Source organism: Myripristis murdjan, chromosome 13 (assembly GCF_902150065.1).
Source record: "Myripristis murdjan chromosome 13, fMyrMur1.1, whole genome shotgun sequence".
NCBI classification, from domain to species: domain Eukaryota; kingdom Metazoa; phylum Chordata; class Actinopteri; order Holocentriformes; family Holocentridae; genus Myripristis; species Myripristis murdjan.
This window is the reverse complement of record NC_043992.1, coordinates 5,390,792-5,409,209: the sequence shown is the minus strand read 5'-3', so window position 1 is coordinate 5,409,209 and position 18,418 is coordinate 5,390,792. Positions and strand designations below refer to the sequence as shown.

Below are 18,418 nucleotides of genomic sequence, written 5' to 3'. Positions count from 1 at the left end.
CTGGGCCAAGCTGTACTCACAGACGCTGTGTGTGGTTTGCTCTGGTTTTTGTGTTCAGGCGGCAGGTGGGTGGGGTTTACCTTGTAAGACAAGACTGTGAGTGCCACAAAGTCCAGAAAGAAACGGGAAATTTACTGTTCCTTTGGTCTTGACTTTATTTAGATCGAAACAGTCCAGCCTCAGTATCCTGCTGGACCGACGGGCCTTTTCAGTGGCCTATGCCAATAGTTATATATGATGCTGATAATGTTTTTTTTCTTCCTTTTTTTTGCATCTGATAAAATACTAACAAATGAGACACAAAATGACTAAATTTAAATGAAGCGTAATTTAATTTAAACACTGCTACTCTGCTTTGTCACTATTTGCTAAAGAACTGCACGCTGTCTGCAGAGCTTATCTTCCATTTAAAAAAAAATGTGTCAGCTAAATAAATGTTTGGCATGGTTGGCTGTTTACCACCTGCAGGAGTGTGTGCACACACTCTTTGTTCAGCGGCCTCGTCAGCGCAGACAGCAGGCCACGTCGATTATCTTAAAATGCCAGATATCAATTGATCAATCGGCCGACCAGTCGATCAGTCTGTCCCTACCCTGACATCACAGCATCAACAGTTAACTGCACACCGGCCTTGTGCTGAAACAACTGGGTGATCAATTGATTACTTGATTGACATTTTTGTCATTTTTCAAATAAACAACAACAACAGACATTCCAGCTTCACTCAGAGGACTTAGGCTCATGTTTCTCTTGTGTTTTTTTTTTTGGCTGCTGGTCAGACGAGGAAGCAGTTTGAAGACATCAGTTTGGGCTCTGCCAACCTCTCATGTGCAGCTGTCCTTATTTTAACACTTTACAGACTAAATGATTGATTGATTAATTGAAAAAAAGAATTGCTAGATAAATGGACAGTGAGTGGATTAGGTGAAGAGGCTGTGGTTGATGAGCTCAGCTTCTAATACATCACATCCTGTATGCAGCAAACATTTCCTGCTGCTGATCACAGCCAGAATCTCATTTTGGGCAAAGCAGCAGAGCCTCAATTAGAATGGATCGGACGCTTTTCTGTGTTGTAGCCTCAGATTGTTATTTATGCTTATAAACCGGGTGTATTGTTCGCACAAAAATCTTTCCTGTTCCAGCTTTAATCTTCAAGTGCAGCGGGCACTCGCATGCCGACATGTTAGCAAAACAGCTGGAGGAGGCAAACAGTAACAGGGCAGTGCACGAGCTGCTGGGACAGCAGACTTTAAATGACACTCGTCCTCTTCAGGGTTCAGTGTTGTGCAGCAGTGTGTGTTAGCAGTGCAGCAGTGTGTGTTAGCCGTGCAGCATGCAGTGTGGCTTCAGCTGTAGAGGGACGTGTGGTGACTGTCTTAGCATATCAATAAGAGCCGCTGGTTGTCTCTGTGCCCTCACAGTTTGCTGTGTCTTTGTTGCATTATTTTTTTATCTTTATGGAAATTCTCTTTGCATTCTATTTGGAAAAGCTGTGAGCCATGTCACCCTGTACCACTGCACCGCCCCAGGATTTGACTTCTGCTGCAGGCCAAAAACAAGCATGACATTGCTGAGTGTGTTTCAGTGTTGTGTCCCCGCCCGGTGGAGGTGGCAACCTCTTGTCTCTGAAACGTCGACTTTTCAGGACCCATCCCCAGCCCGGCTGCCTGGTGTTTCTGAGTTTAACCTGGGCTGGTTTTCAAAGGGTTTCGCGGGATGAAGTGTGTGTTTTTTTTTTTGTTTTTTTTAAATCTCCTTGCAGAGAGAAGCATGAAACCTAAAAACGTGAAAATCACCCTGGCTGGAGCCGGGACGTTCTCACACAACAGCAGTGATTTCAGCCTTTGACACTGTGCACGGATGCTCAGTGATTTCAGTGTGACTGTGACTGTGTAGATGTACAGTAAGGGCATGCAGGTCATGTGCGCTGCGTCTGCTCTGTGTGTGTGTGTGTGTGTGTGTGTGTGTGTGTGTCATTGATCCCAGAGGCAGGCTCTGCAGTATCCCTTCCTGGTAGTGCCTGGCTGTACTGATCCTGCTGCTGATGCTGGTGTGTGTGTGTGTGTGTGTGTGTGTGTGTGTGTGTGTGTGTGTGTGTGTGTGTGTGTGTGCGACTGTCCCTGGGCCAGGCTCCACCCCCTCTGCCTCTGTTTCCTCCGCCTATGGCTAACAAGACAGGAGGGGGGGGCTGTATTGAAGAGAGGAGGAAGAGGAGGAGGAGGAGGAGGGGAGAGGGAGGGGTTTAAGAAATGGGATAACGAGGGAGGAGGAAGAGGAGGAAGAGGGAGTGGTACTGGAAAAGGGGGAAGGGCAGGAGGAAAGGATGGGAGGGGCGGACCGGAGATGGCTAAGAGACGAGAGTTTGTGTGTGTGTGAGTGTGTGTGTGTGAGAGAGAGAGAGACAGAGAGAGACAGAGAGAGAGAGCGGGTGTGTGTGTAAGTGTGTGTAAAAGAGAGAGAGAGATCGATCGAGCACCGGTGGCAGAGGGGGGAGGGAGCCGCTGTCCAGAAAGCCTCTGGGGGAGGAGAGAGGGAGGAAGTGGACAACCTGAGTGACTAACTGTCTGTCTGCATTACTGACTGTCTCACTGACTGACTGGCTGATTGACAGGAGGAGTGACCGGGCTCTTGCGTGGCATGATGGCAGGTAGGTGAGGCGAGCATCATCATCACCATCATCATCATCATCATCATCATTGTGACCACCACCTCGCTGCACCGTCAGTTTGTGATCAGTTTTCTTGTCGCCCTGTGCCGTCCTCATCTCTCTCTCTCTCTTTGTCCTCTCTCCACCTCCCTCCTTTTCCAACTCATTTTTCCCCATATCTCTCCATCATCTTTCCCCTTACTCCCATCCTCTTCCTTCAGTTTCCTTTGTACCTTCCCTTCCAACTCCTCCTCTCTCTCTCTCTCTCTCTCTCTCTCTCTCTCTCTCTCTCTCTCTCTGTCTCTCTCTCTTGGTTTTTCATTAATCTTTATCAGCCAGCTGTCATGTGTTTTTTAACACACTTTACAGCTACATCTGTCTCAGCTGTGATGGAGAGGGAAAGTTAGCTACCAATACAATAGGCTGTGTGTGTGTGTGTGTGTGTGTGTGTGTGTGTGTGTGTGTGTGTGTGTGTCACCAGCTGCATATCAAATAGATGCAGCCTGTGCTTTTATTAGGAGAGTAATGGAATACCACTGAGGTGTAACCGTTATTATGCTGTGTGTGCATGTGTGTGTGTGTGTGTGTGTGTGTGTGTGTGTGTGTGTGTGTGTCCCAGGCTCCAGCATTTTTAAACAGGTGTTGTGCTGACAGTAGAGGAGATAAAGGTGAATCGTGCTGATGTATCTCTCTCTCTCTCTCTTTCTCTCTTTTTTCTCTCTCTCTCTTTGGCATCTCACCTTCTGTTTCTCTCTTCACTTCACTCTCTGTTTCTTTCTTTTTCTCTCAGTTGGATTCGGTGCAGTCACTCACTCTGACAGTTTACAAACAAAACTGACAAAGAATTACAGAATTTATGTAAGAATTAGTCAACATTTCTGCCCCCCCCACTGCCTCTCTATCTCTGTGTCCTCTCTCTGTCTCCACCCACCTGCTATCTTTCCTCACCTACATTGGATAATGAAGTTATGTGTGTGTGTGTGTGTGTGTGTGTGTGTGTGTGTGTGTGTGTCTATGGTCTGTTTCCACTCACTGCCTGTGTTTCCTCACCTGTCTTGGCTATAATGACAGAGCTACAGGCTGACAGAGGACGGGCAGTGGTGTGTGTGTTATCTACAGCACATCATCATGTTGCTGCTGTGTCTTTTGAAGCTCACTACAGTTAAAGTGCAGGAATTTGTCTCGGTAGTTCTGCTGCACAGACGTGCTGGATTACAGTGACAGCTTGCACAGTAACCAGGACTGACACATGGCTCAGTGACAGCAGGACCTCACACACAGTGCAACTAGTGGCGTGTATGGAAAGGGAAAGTAATTAATGGGCCTTATTCCCACAGCAGCCATATTTAATTAACAGTTGGGAAGTAACTATGTACATTTACTCAGATGATGTACCTCAGTATAATTTTAAGATTCTGACACTTTCCTCAAAGGAACCAGTCTTCACAGAGACTACTTTTCATAGTTAATTACATTTCACTGCTAATACATATACTTCCTCACATTTTGAATACAGGATGTTTACTTGAGTATTTTTCAACTATAGTACCTCTACTAAAATAAAGGATTTGAATACTTTTTTTGTGTTTACATCACATGTGGTCCTGCTTTGGGCTGACTCTAAGCCCCCCGAAAGTGTAAAAATGATAAGATCTGACAATCTGGAAGTGAGAGAAAGAAGAGAGAAAAGCAGTAACAGTTACAGGCCTGAAACAATCTGATGTTATCACACCGGTTCATCAGGCGGCTCTGCTATGCAAAATCTCCGCTCATCTTCATTACTGTATGGAAATATGAAGCTCGACTTCCCCGCTGCCCCTTCCTGCTGCTCCGAACTCTCATTTGACTGCCTGATGTGATACAGTCACTGCCACAATACAGTCACTGTGACACTACAGCCACTGTCACAATACAGTCACCGTGACACTACAGCCAGTCACACTACAGCCACTGTCACAATACCGTCACCGTGACACTACAGCCACTGTCACACTACAGCCAACGTCACACTATAGCCACCGTCACACTACAGCCACTGTCACACCACAGTCACTGTGAAACTACAGCCACTGTCACACTACAGCCACCGTCACACTACAGCCACCGTCACACTACAGTCACCGTCACACTACAGTCACAGCCACACCACAGTCACCATAACACTACAGTCACCATAACACTACAGTCACCGTGACACCACAGTCACCATCACACGACAGTCACAGCCACATCACAGTCACTGTGACACTACAGCCACCTTGACACTACAGCCACCTTGACACTACAGCCACCGTCACACTACAGTCACCATCACACTACAATCACAGCCACACCACAGTCACAGCCACACCACAGTCACTGTGACACTACAGCCACCGCCACACTACAGTCACCGTAACACTAAAGCCTCTGTAACACTACAGTCACTGTGACACCACAGTCACCGTCACACCACCGTCACTATGACACTACAGCCACCGTAACACCACAGCCAGCGTCACACTACAGCCACTGTGACACCACAGTCACCGTCACACCACAGTCACCGTGACACTACAGTCAGCGTAACACTAAAGCCACTGTAACACTACAGTCACTGTGACACCACAGTCACCGTCACACTACAGCCACTGTAACACTAAAGCCACTGTAACACTACAGTCACTGTGACACCACAGTCACCGTCACACTACAGCCACCGTAACACTAAAGCCACTGTCACACTACAGTCACTGTGACACAAGAGTCACCGTCACACCACAGTCACCGTGACACTACAGCCACCGTCATACTACAGCCAACGTCACACTACAGCCAACGTCACACTACAGCCACCGTCACAATACAGTCACCGTCACACCACAGTCACGTAACACTACAGCCACGTCACACTACAGTCACCGTCACACCACAGTCACCATAACACTACAGTCACCGTGACACTACAGTCACCGTGACACCACAGTCACCATCACACCACAGTCACAGCCACACCACAGTCACAGCCACATCACAGTCACTGTCATACTACAGTCACTGTGACACTACAGCCACCTTGACACTACAGCCACCTTGACACTACAGTCACCGTCACACTACAGCCACTGTCACACCACAGTCACTGTGACACTACAGCCACCGTCACACCACAGCTACCGTCACACTACAGCCACCGTCACACTACAGCCACCGTCACACCTACAGCCACTGTCACACTACAGTCACAGCCACACTACAGTGACTGTAACACTGCTGGCTGTGTTTGCCACCACAGCCTGCAGCGCTGAGCAAGGGTGTGTGGGAAACATCGCCATGTTTTTTCCAGTGCTGCACAACTTTTAGAGCATAATACCCCTTTTCCCAACCTCCCTAAACTGAGACCAGATGTTGGTCACTATTTCCACCTCTGTACGTCGAGTGGTTCAGTTCCTATGGGTAGCATTTCCTGTTAGCTTAGCATAAAGACTGGATGTCTATGGGAGTCATTAGCCTGAATCTGTCAAGGTTAAAAAATAAACCTTAAAGCAGCTTTGAATCTGTCTGATTTACACAGTGGATCATGTGGATTTGTAATACACGTCACATACACTTAAAGTCTTTATGCTAAGCAAGAAGCTGGCGTCCATTTTGCCCAGAAACATACCATGGATGGGGATTGTTGTTTGGGTTGTATTTTATTATTTAGCTTTCCCTTTAGTTTTGGTGCCATCACGACACTAATGATCATGTCTTTAACAAGCAGAAGGTTGAGATTTGTGGCCTGACTGAAGTCAAATGAGTTTGAAGTGACTTCACTGTCACACTTGGTGGACTTCACTGCTGCTTCAGTGTCCTGAATATTAACCATCTGCCTCTACTCCTCGTACAGGCAGAGAGTATGAAAAAACTAAAGGAGTGAAGTTAACTGCTTTGATTTCTGCATGTCAGAGGTCACCTCACCTCATGTGACCGACTCAGCAGCTTTAATAAGTACATCAAACTAATTTTAGACTTGCAAGGTCTTCATGAGCTTGGGGAAAGGGGATAGAAAGTCAGTGTTTGTGTGTGTGTGTGTGTGTGTAGAGTGATGTCGAATGCATTTAGCTTTACAAAGCAACCATACAAAGTCTCAGTCTATACATTTAAGAGGTTTTAACCCACTATCATTTGACATTTTGTGATGTTGATAATGTCAAGCTGGAGGGATTTGGCTCAGTTTGGAGTCATATGCTTAGCATATAAGAGACTGAACATTCAAAAAGGGCTTCGTCTTAGTGTTTGAATGGGTTTTTGAAAACTGATACAGATACTTTTATACTGAAGTTGCCGATAGTTTACACTTTGTGCACATATTCAGTAGGTCTACATTTGTCGTACAGGGTTGCATTGATCAATCAGCCAGCGATCACTTGGTCAGCATTTGTCTCATGCAGTGCTGAAATACGACGGCTTTCATCTAAAAATACTGTATATGTTGCATTACAGATGTTTACTGCTCCTGTCTCAGTAGTAAAAAACAGGTGATTGATTAGACACTGAAAATGATCATGGCCTCGCAAATAAAAGGCAAAACTTCAATAATATGTAATCGTGAATTTTATTTTGATGCCAGAAGTCATTCTGGCAGAGCAGATGTCACATTTCTCAAATTAAAAGATTTATTTTGAAATTATTATTACTGTTTTGTGCTTGATACAGCTGTGTGGACATGGTTCACCTGAGATGCGAGGATGTAGAAGAGAATTTAGGACAGAGAGTTCTAACCACGATTCTGACTTCATCGGGTTGTAATCTGTTGATTTGGGCTGCAGATTATTAAACTGCCCCGGGAAGTGTGCCTTTGATAATCTGGCTGGCTCCCGATGATGTCATCCTGGCTGGAGGCCAGTGGATTATTAGGTTGGAAAGGGTTCAACATCAGAATGATAATTTAAGAGGAGCAGGGAGGGAGGAGAGGCTGACGGAGAGACAGAGCAGGGTTTGGGTTAGAGTCACTGTATATAATCTAATCTGTGTTAAACCGGTCAGGGAAGATGCAGGATGGTGAGGATACAGGCTCACTGCCCATATGGAAGTCTGATGTGTGAGGATAAAATGCCTCTGTACCCGAGAAATGTTGCCATATATGTCACATCTGTAGTCATATATGAACAAAACATACGTAGCCCTCCTCTGGATATGGAGATGCACGTGTGTAGCCCATAGCCTCTATGTTGAATAAGTATGTAAAACTTATTCATGTGTCTATATGAAAACAATGGAGAGGACGAATGTGTTTGTATTATTTCCTATATGAAAACATTTCAATTTAAATACACTTTATAGAGGTATTAATTATGAACATATGTCATATATGGAAATCTATATACATACTAGCCTATTGTATTACATTTGTGTATTGGTGGTGATGCCAGTTTGAGCTTGCAAAACTTTCCCGTGAAAGTGTGGCCAGGTCTCTGTTTTGTAGGCTACCAAATGCACAGAAATGTCATCAATCTGAAAAACATGTATGACTGTAGAGATTCCCTGCTGACAAATGTATTACAAATGAGTAGATCTCAGAGTCTGGAGGGGCATGGTGTAGATGTCATATTTTAAAGTAACATATTTGAATCTAGCCTAGGTGACCGAGTAGCTAAGCCAGCTAACTACAGCAGTGTGTGTGTGTGTGTGTGTGTGTGTGTGTGTGTGTGTGAGCGGAGGAGGTGATGGAGCTGTCTGGACATCTCAAGTCTTTGCTCGTGTGTTGCAGTAATGCAGGTTTCATGCTAATCTCCCAACACAAGTGTGATGTAAACCTCTAGACTGCACAAAATATGATATCCCAAAGCTCAGGTGACAGCATGACTGACAGCACAACATTAAAATGCTTTTGGCAGCTTTTTAAAAATGGTATCAGATAGCTCGAGTCCTGAACACACTGGATCCTGCACATCTGCAAAGTGCCACGGCTGGAGCTTTCAGAGTCTGTTTGAGAGTTTGGAGGACTTTAATTAGCATCAGGACTTCATTACCCACAAGTAAAGCCACACACCATCCCATCAGAGCACTGTGCAGTCTTCATCCGATGTCCCGCCCCCTGGTGTTAGCCTGGGCAGACGGGCTGAATCTGCAACGTCTCACCTCAGGTGGATGGGACCCCACGTTGAGATTCAGACCGGTGAAATGACTGCACTTGTGCATGAAGTCCATCCTAAAGTGCTCGTCAGGTTTGCTTTGTGCCTCAGCAGACATGAAATCCTCACGTCAGCAGTCAGAGGATGAAGCTGATGTTGACGGTGCAGAGTGAGGGAGGGACCAGCTGTTTCAGCGCCGTGAGAACACAGAGGCCTTGTTTCCATCACCGTCCCTGTTATCCATCCCTCCCTCTCTCTCCTTTCTTTCTGTTTTCTCTCACTCCGTACAAAACAAGCACACACACACAACCTCACAATCTGTTTTTGTTTTTGTCTTCCGTTCTCACCAGCACACTCACAAAGACACTCTGAATTATTAAAGCCAGTAAAGTAATACTGTTTGTGCTCATCTCTTCGGAAACTCAAAACCGCCGAGTCCCAGAGCAGCAGCTCTCCACGAGTCTCACAGGAAGCAACAGTTGGGGTTAATATGTAAAAGCATTTTAATTATTTGCTTGTTTCTGTCTTGCATTGACTTTGATACACAACCACACAAGACAGTGCCCTCTTCTCTACACTCCCAGCGGTGATTTCCCACATCCTTTTTTCGGTTTGTTTTTCATCTTTGCAGCTCAGCTCTCATCGCTGTGGTGTTTCTGCGCCGCACTTCCCAGAAATCACCTGTCAGTCAAAGAGTGGGGGTGGGACTGTGATGTCTGTCTCCTTTGATTTTCTGTTGATGGAGTTTGAGTTTGTCTTTTCTTTGTCTGCGGAGCCACAGCGGCTGCCTCAGCTCATGCCTATTGCTCAGTTCTTCCTCTTCTGTTTATTCCTAACAAACCGTAAATGTAAAATGCGGCACTTCCTGTTTACGGGAGAATCTTTTCCAGGAATGGCCTGGATGTTTATGATAAGAAATGTCTGAAAAGACTAAGCCTGTGTGTACCTCGATGGTGAGTGACAGGTGTGTAGTACATAATAAAAAAAGGTCCTTCTGCACATTGTCTTTTACAATTGCAAAGAGCTTTATTATCATTAATGTTGTTGACAATAAAATCCTTTACACATGTAAAAGACAGCATGCGCAAGGACCTTAGTTTTTCTTTTGGACCAGCAATTGTAAAAACTTTAATAAGGTGGATGTAGTTTGATTTATTAACTCCACACAGCGACCATGACATCCACCCACGGCTGTCCCTGGTTGATGAGTATGGGGCAGACGGCACACTGGTAAAGCCTCTGTCCTTCCCCTGCAGATGACACGGTGTCGGCGGGCAGCAACCTGGACATGGAGGACCGGGTTTCGCAGCTGGAGCAGCGGCTGCAGCTCCAGGAGGATGAGATCCAGCTGCTGAAGGCGGCTCTGGCCGACGCCCTGCGCCGGCTGGGCTGCTGTGAGGAGCAGAGCCTCGGGATGCCGACAGGAGGGATCCACAACACTGGGAGGAGGCCGCTGGCCACCGCCGCTCCAACACCGCCCACCAAAGGTGAGTTAAGGAGCGACAGCAGGGGGCTGTCAGGTGTCCAGATGAGCCAGAGGAGTGGAGGAGTTAATCAGTCAACATCCAGACAACTTCCTGTTTGACTTATTAAAGACCCCATGAAATGGACTCTTACTTTCCTGATTTTATGTACTGCCTGTTGAAGCAGGAGGTTTAGGCGGGGCATTGTGCAGGGAAGGATCATTCACAAGTACAAACTAATAAGATCACAGTTTGGGAGAGAAACACAATTTTATTTGAAGGGACGGGTGGATGAGAGAGGATGTGTAAAGATTTGTGAAGGCTTTGTTGAAATTTTAATTCATACCCACTAGGATGATGGAAGGATGATGTCACTATTTCAAAAGCTCTATTTTACGGGAAGTAAAGGTCCTGTGAGGTCATTTCATGGGGACTGTTTTAACTTTAGGCTTTTCTTGAGGCTGACTAGTTAACGGATTTGATCACCAACATGGTGACACCATCCCAGATGTGGCGAGGAGATTTGTGCACTGACGATATCGTACTTACGGTGGATGAAAGTTACATACGATGCCTGTCTGACCATGAAGCCACCGCTCGCCTCATGGCCAGTCTGTTCTGCTGTCAGTGAGGCTGATCTTCTTGTCTTACCTTTCAGTGCGTCAGCTGCTCCAGGCTCTTCCCTCCAGACCCCTCAGTAACGGTTATGTCCAACATAAACGCCTCCTCTCCTCGCCTTCATCTCCAAAGAAAGAGGTGCTGCAGTCCATTAAGAGGTACAGTAAACTCACTGTCCACCCTCAAAGTGGTGGTGAACTGAAAAGTGAAAACGCCACACAGTGTAGGTGTCAGAGGGAATGTGAGGATTTTGAAACCCTCTGACTGGGCAGACGTCCAACAAGCTCAGCAAGCCGAGCCTCCACACACTTCATGCTGAAGTGTCAGTCATGATGTGTTGGCATTCAGATTCATACAGCGGCAGTGTAGCAGCGTAAGAGGAAGCAGGTTTCCACATGTGTTAGGCCAGCTGCAGATCACATCTGAGCCCGTCTTTTTATTAATCACACCTCCAGTGAAGTGTCCGCTGCCCGGTTACCCCACCCTCCATACACCTCTTCTCATCATTTCTTTTTCTCTGTTAGGCCGACACTGATGTCAATGACCCTGATTTAACCAAGCAAGTCCACTAACTAAGGTTGTGATACACACCATTTTATTCCACAGCAGCCACCTCATTTCTACAGTTTTTTTTTTTTTTTTTAAACATGGAAGTGATGGGGGGCAGATGTCAGAGCTGCACTAAGTGATTTCTGACCACTAGAGGGTGTCATGAGTACAAATTCACTTTGTAAACAAACAGAGCCACTCCTGCTCCGGGCAGATTGCTTGTAGAAACCAACATTTAAAAAAAGTGTGTTGTGGGGGTGGAAGTGAGGGATATATTTCTTGTTGGATTACTTGGATTATTTTGTCTCTGACCTGCAGTTTGAAAATGTGGTGGATTCAGAAATCTATCTCAAACCAGGAAATCACAGCAGAAGGAAGACCCTCTGTCATGACCCTCATTGCAAGGGTTATTTTACTGCAGACAAATGCATCTGACATTAATGTCTGTCACTCTGAGCCCAGCGCTGCCTTTCTTTATATGTGACCATAATAAATATTTCATCTGAGAGCTGAAGATTGACTCCGGTTTGTTCTTGGGCTTTCAACAAAAGAATCGGGTGCTAACAAACGTAGCTTTAAATGTTTTCAGAGGATTTTAGGATTTCAGAAAAATCCTCAGGACAGAAAAGATTTTGTGTTAACTGAGAGCATATTTATATTTGTGGCATTAATACTCATATCAAAGTAATGATAAAAATCTGAAGTGTCAGAAATATCCTCATTTTGCCTAAATGCTTTGTTGGATGACTCTCCACTCCTCCTCCTCCTCCTCCTCCTCCTACTCCTCCTCGTCCTCCTCCTCCTCCTCCTCCAGGAAGAGTATGTCCACAGAGCGCCTCACCCTGGTGAAGATGGGAGCAGAGAGCCGCAGTCGAACCACCTCGTCCAGCAGCTCCTCCTGCGGCAAGAGGTACCGGCCTTATCCTGCCATGAGGCCCTGTCCTGTACGGTCTGCCACCTTCAGCGCCCTAATTGCATTTTAGGAACCCCTGCCAGCATCTGGGGCACGCGTGGCCTCCCATTATGCTCTTTAAAAAAATCATTACAAACTCTGTTTCCACATTTGCTTGTTCCGTCCTGAAAGGCAGAGGAAACATTTCTGATGCTGTTGTTGCACTGGGCAACAAAATAATGGACTGCTTTTCAAAAAGGTGGGCTTGGATATGCAGTAAACTTCCATCCTACAGGTCAGCAGCGTTGTAGAGAGCACGTGTGCAGCAGAGTGACTGACAGGTCAGACAGACTGTTGTAGAGAGCTGTCTTACCTGCCGGGTCTCTGTCTGTCTGTCTGTCAGTCTGTTGGCTGTCCTAGTTTGGAAACCATAGACGTACCATCTGTGGTCCGGCAATGTGGGTGGTACAGCTGGCCCATGCTACATGACTGGGACAACATTTATTTTCTTAACTTATTATTTTTAATTAAAATCAATTAAATGGTATATAAAATTAAATATTTAAATTGAGGAGTGATGATTCAAATCTGTAATTCTGGGAGTCCAGTCCGGATTAGCAGGAAATATCAATAAAATTGAGCTGGTTTTGAGGTCACTATGCAGTGTCCTGATTGGTGGAAAACCTTGTCCCCATGGTTGTGTGCAGAAAAGGCTTCCACTCATAAAAGACAGGGATTAGTTTCAGTTTCAGCTGGACTGCAGCTCCGCCAGGGCAGCACCTGCAGCTTTGTGTGCACGGTGAGAGTGTGTGAGCTCCAGGTGGAGGAGCGGGACCCCCCCCCTCTCTCCAGCAGGGTCCCGAAACACCTGTTCTCCTCTCAGTCCTCTAACAAGGGCAGAGCTGACTCTTAGACTCATTTACACGCTCTTAATGACTGTTAATTGATCACACATGTGCCTAATCAGTCCAATCACATCTGCTCTACATGTGCAACAAACAAACACTCACAATATGAAACTGAAAAATAGGCAAATATTGTCACAATATTGATATCGAGCTGTTTGATCAAAAATATTGTGATATTTTGCCCAGACCTACCCTCAGGCCATGATGTCTTCTCTCAACATGTATGCGTAGTGTTTGGGGCTCACGCTCCAATTGCCTGTTGTACAGAAAAAGTAGTGACTTTTTTCTGCAGTTTGTGACATTTCCTTACCTACAAACCTTTCTTCACACCCAAGTCTGGACATGAGAGAAGCCTTTGTTCGTCCTTCAGCCTTATCATCCCCAGCAAACGCTTTGAGGCAGCTATTGATCGCACTTAGGCTGGAAACAATAGACAGAGATGGAAATGGTTCTGCATGAAGGGACAGGAACAGAAGAGGGGACTGGCTGGCTTCAGTCCATAATCAAGATCTACACGGCTTCATATCTCTGCGGGACGGAGCTATTTTACATTTACAGCGCTCACCGCGACCGTCGCAGATACGGCAGCTGCCGTTTAGAGACGTGACGGCTTTGAGTTTCCGAGGTGGGGAGTGCCTCCAGGACGTTTGAGCGGCCTCAATAATTCATACTGAATATATGAGCAGAGATAGAGTGAGTGTGTGCTGGGGTTGAGAAAGAGCAAGACGGACACAGAAATGAGTCTGCATGTGTTATCATCTCATCTAATGTGTCTCATCATGTCAGGTCAGCTGTCAGGCTCCTGACTTCCCCCCTCAGCACTTCTCATCTGCCTGTAGTGAGTAGCTTTCAGCTGTCAGAGGAAACGGTGCATCAGCTGCTGGGCTGCCGGCCTCGCGGTGCCACGGCGCCGCGTGTCACCGGAGGCCCGGTGGACAGCGTGTCACCGGAGGCCCGGTGGACAGCGTGTCACCGGAGGCCCGGTGGACAGCGTGTCACCGGAGGCCCGGTGGACAGCGTGTCACCGGAGGCCCGGTGGACAGCGTGTCACCGGAGGCCCGGTGGACAGCGTGTCCCTGCGTCTCCGGGACAGGTCAGCTCAGCTCAGGGCTGCTTGTTGCCCTCAAAAACAACCCTGGCGTCTGGTTCTTTGGCACAGCAGACATGATGCCCTGATGCAGCTGGCGGCTTTATGGTTGTGTTTTTATGGCCGGCTGTAGGCAGCCCACACCTTATTCCTTATCTGTGTGTTCCTGTCCTCCCGCCTGTTTGTTTGTAGTGTTGGACAGAATTATCAGTTTGCCAGCATATCAGACCCATATTCTTTTTTTGTTTTGTTTTGTTTTGTTTCAGCGTGCCCATGTAAAAAATATTTTAAAATCCATATCAGTCAAGCCTTACTTTCTGCCTTCTCCCTGTCTTTCCTTTTTTTTTTTTTTTTTTGGCTTGCCTGCCTGCTACCTGTCTTACTTTCTTCTTTTAAATCACATTTCTCTCTCATTCTTAATCCACTGGATCCCACTCTTTATTTCATCTCTTATCTCTGATACTTCACTTTTCCCCTCTCACTCAACGATCAGTAAGCTCACATTTCCTTTCTTTTCCTTTCCTTTCCTTTCCTTTCCTTTCCTTTCCTTTCTTGTCCTGTCCTGTCCTTTCCTTTCCTTTCCTTTCCTTTCCTCTTTCCACTACGACTGTAAGAGGAAGTGAAATGTGACAGTTACACACAATAGATTGGCACTTTTCATTCGCTCTCTCTCCCCCCTCCTCTCTCTTTCTCTCTCTCTCTTGTCTTTTCTGCTGATGGCATCAGATTTCCTAAGAGAGCCTCAGAGAAAAAGGTGGGCTGGTCAGTGAGCAGGGGGCGTGCGGCTATGGGACCAGGAAACGTGTTCTGATTGGCTGAGAGGAGTCCCAGGCAGAGCTAAAAGTTTGTTGAGTGAAGGAGGAAGTGTGTGTGTTGCTGTGGCTGTCGGACGGCACGCAAACTGCTTCGACTACAGGCGACTCTTACCTAACGGGAAGCTTTGAGCCATGAAGAGATCTCCAAGGTAACCGACTGCTTTCCAGAGCTTAACATGTTTGACAGGGTGGTGTGTGTGTGCAGGACACCGTGTGCAGAAAGGCTTCACATGGCAGGAGTTTGCTCCCAAAATGAACCAAGCGGGGGGGAAAAGCAGCGCTCTTACAGAATGATTCATTGCACAAAAATAGAGATGTGTGATAGTTAGAGGATGGTGTTCATCTGAGGTCCTTTGGTGACCAGTTGGCAGCAGTAGATATTACACAGAGAAGAACAGGATGATTTTGTGTTTTTTCTTCCAAAATGTGTGTTGAAGTAGCTGAATGCATTGTAAAAAGTGTAAAAAGTGTAAAAAGTTCCATGCTCCGAACAGTTTGTGACATTTCTTTAACCAAAAAGCTTTTTTTCTTTTTTTAAAATAAGCAAGCAGGATCTCTGTAGTTGGTTGACAAATATTTACACGCATTACGTGCAGCAGAGTGTGGAGCGGTCTGGGTGTAAAATGCATTTAGTAAAATCTGCCCTGTGCAGCTTTGGATGCCAGCTTGTGTAATGGCAGTAATTGTTCTGGTGGTATCCGACCCAAGTGAAGTGGTTCACTGTGGTTTGACTTGTCTGCGCCCTGAGGAAGGCTGTGTTGCCTCAGAGCTGCAGCGCTGTCATGCAAACCTTTCAGTGCGTTTGATTTCCTCATCACTGGAGCTTCAGAGGCTGCGGGGAGGGGCAGCGGAGCAGAAACATGGCATGAATAAAACAGAAACCAGAGCCAGCGGTGGTAATGGACCAGAAATCAGATGTCAAACCAACAGCTCATTGTATACAGAAGTAGCAATGATGTCTTGAATAGCCTGAATAAATTTTAAGATCTCAGACAGAATTATTAAGAAAAAAAGTTGAGAGTTGAGAGATTAAGATAATCTTACTATCTAAAATCTGTAAGTTGCAGTTCTGGATTCCTTCATGAAGACAGTAGAAGTGGTTTGATCTCAGGTGATGCATGTTGGGCTGGGCAACATGTCAATGTTATATCGATATCATGATTTGAGAGATTAGATATCACCTGGGGTTTTAGGTGAATATTGTGATGTGGTGGTAGCGTTGCCTTCTCCTGGTGTTAAAGGTTCCCAGTAAAGAGACACTCTTCTAATATTTGTCCCTAGCTGCTTGGCCATCATATTGCTAATGACTGTATCAAAAATCTTTTATGCAAATATCTTATGAAAGCACCAGTAGCCATCCCTAGAACGTCGATATTGAAGTATTTGTTCAACAATACTGAGATGTTTGATTTTGTCCAAATGAAGAGGACTGCCTGCATGTCCGCTCCTCAGAAAAACTGCAAACTGATTTACACGGTTCTTCGTCTCAAGGCTGGAAAATGTCGGAACAGTTGTACGCGGTGTTTTCCAAAAACTCATGACTTTTTTTTTGAAGAATGAACCTCTTAGTTTGGAAATCTCTCAGATCCAAAGAGCCGGCGCCTCTGTTTGAAGTGTCGTCGCTGGACGGTCAGGCTCTTTCTGCCCTCGGGCTCCTAATTATGGTGGGAACAAACAGATATGTCACATTCTGTCCGCGTCCCATTATGAAAGAGACACACACACACACACACACATTTTCAGGGTGAGGGGATTTGAAGTGACAGACAAAAGACGAGTCACTCAGCGTTTCTGTCATTAGCTGTTTGTAGTTTGTAATCTGATGGACAGAGCTGCTGCATTATATAATGCAATCAAACTGACAAAGAAATAATAGTTTTACACTTGTTGCTGTTTTGACCATCTGCTATGGTCAAAAAAATATTCGCCTCCTTTTCTCACTCAGAAGTTTGTTCTGACAAAGACCCTCGCTGAGTTGAAACGTGGTAAAACGTTACGGCCGGTGATTCAGCGTGTGGGCGTCGTCTCGTGTTTTCATGCTCGCCCTGCGGCCGCAGGTCGCTCCACACGGCTCGTTTACATGTGCATTAAGCACGCGTGGTGGCCGGGTGGAAAAAACACAACTTGGATCCCACGCTGGAACTTTAGTAGCATGATCTGTGGTGAAAACAATGCAAAAACACCCAATCAGTCGCACATGTGCTCCTTTTCCACATTTGTGCTCCGAGGATTTTTGTTGCGGCTGTCAGATGAAACCCTCGCATCTCCAAAACATGCAGGACGTAAAATGGAATAGGGTTTGTACGTTTGTGAGATTGGAAAGTTTTGTCAATGTTGTTGATTAAATGTGCGGTTAGCGCATGTTCACATGACTGATCTGTAAGGAAAACCAATTCCGCTCAGCTTGCAGAAACCGCCTCTGCTCTCATTGATTGGACCTTAACAACATGCAGTAAACGGCTTGACCGAGCCCCCCGGTTGCAGGTCAGCAATTTTTGCGGCACGAGAATCAATTATTGTGAGGATTTGTGCAAACCCTGCTTGAATTTTCTGTCACTGCCTTTCGCCCAAAGTCATTCCCTTCTTGCAGCAGTTCATATTGAATAGTCTGCACTCACAGCTGCTCTGGGGCTAAATAGCCTTTCAAGGTGGAAGAGGTTGTTCATGTTTCGACTGATGCCGCACAGCAGCTTCAACTCATGCAAATGTGAGTAATAAGGAAAAGATGTATATCGTGCTCAACATCTCTCTCTCTCTCTCTCTCTCTCTCTCTCTCTCTCTCTCTCTCTCTCTCTCTCTCTCTCTCTCTCTCTCTCTCTAACCTAGTTAATTTTAATGCAAATGAATGCCAGGTGTATTTCACCATGTGGCTGCAGCAGATCCTTTATAACATACAGGACATTCTCACAGTTTTCATAACATCTCCATGCAAACTGAAGGAAACGCCTTGTTTAATCAGCCCTCTCTCTTCTGTCTCTCTGAGTGGATTAGACTGCTGTGTTCCCTCTCTCTCTCTCTCTTTCTCTCTCTCTCTCCCTCTCTCCCTCTGTCCCGCCGTGTCTCTCCATCCATTAAGTGGACCCTTGCAGTACTTTGGCCATAATGGACTGGAAAGAGGGAGCACACTTGACCATTTCCCACCATTCCCACTTCTGTCGGCCTCAACCCATCAGCTCTCGCCGCTGTCAGACCACAACGTCCATTTACTTTATGGCTGCATCCCTGCAATAAAAAACTGGTTTACAATAACATCCATCACTGCTGTCCTTCCCTGCTAGACGAAGCACCTTCCCTGCGTTCCGCCCTCGCTTCTGAAATCAAACCAAAAGAAATCTTGGGGCTTA

At 46.1% G+C, this 18,418-nt stretch overlaps 1 protein-coding gene across 3 annotated transcripts in view; it reads left to right on the top strand.

The window, feature by feature from the left end:
• The window catches only part of eml2 (EMAP like 2), a 45,564-nt gene that overhangs the window by 6,605 nt on the left and 20,541 nt on the right, over window positions 1–18,418 (top strand). The window contains exons 1-4 of one of the 3 annotated variants that reach the window (XM_030066704.1): window positions 2,626–2,647; window positions 9,999–10,229; window positions 10,864–10,981; window positions 12,187–12,282. In XM_030066704.1, the coding sequence (XP_029922564.1) occupies window positions 2,638–2,647; window positions 9,999–10,229; window positions 10,864–10,981; window positions 12,187–12,282 (455 nt within the window). In that variant the 5' untranslated portion in view covers window positions 2,626–2,637. Of the gene's footprint in view, window positions 1–2,625; window positions 2,648–9,998; window positions 10,230–10,863; window positions 10,982–12,186; window positions 12,283–15,086; window positions 15,224–18,418 lie in introns of those variants that run through there. The other 2 variants (XM_030066703.1, XM_030066705.1) reach the window with 2 other exon arrangements.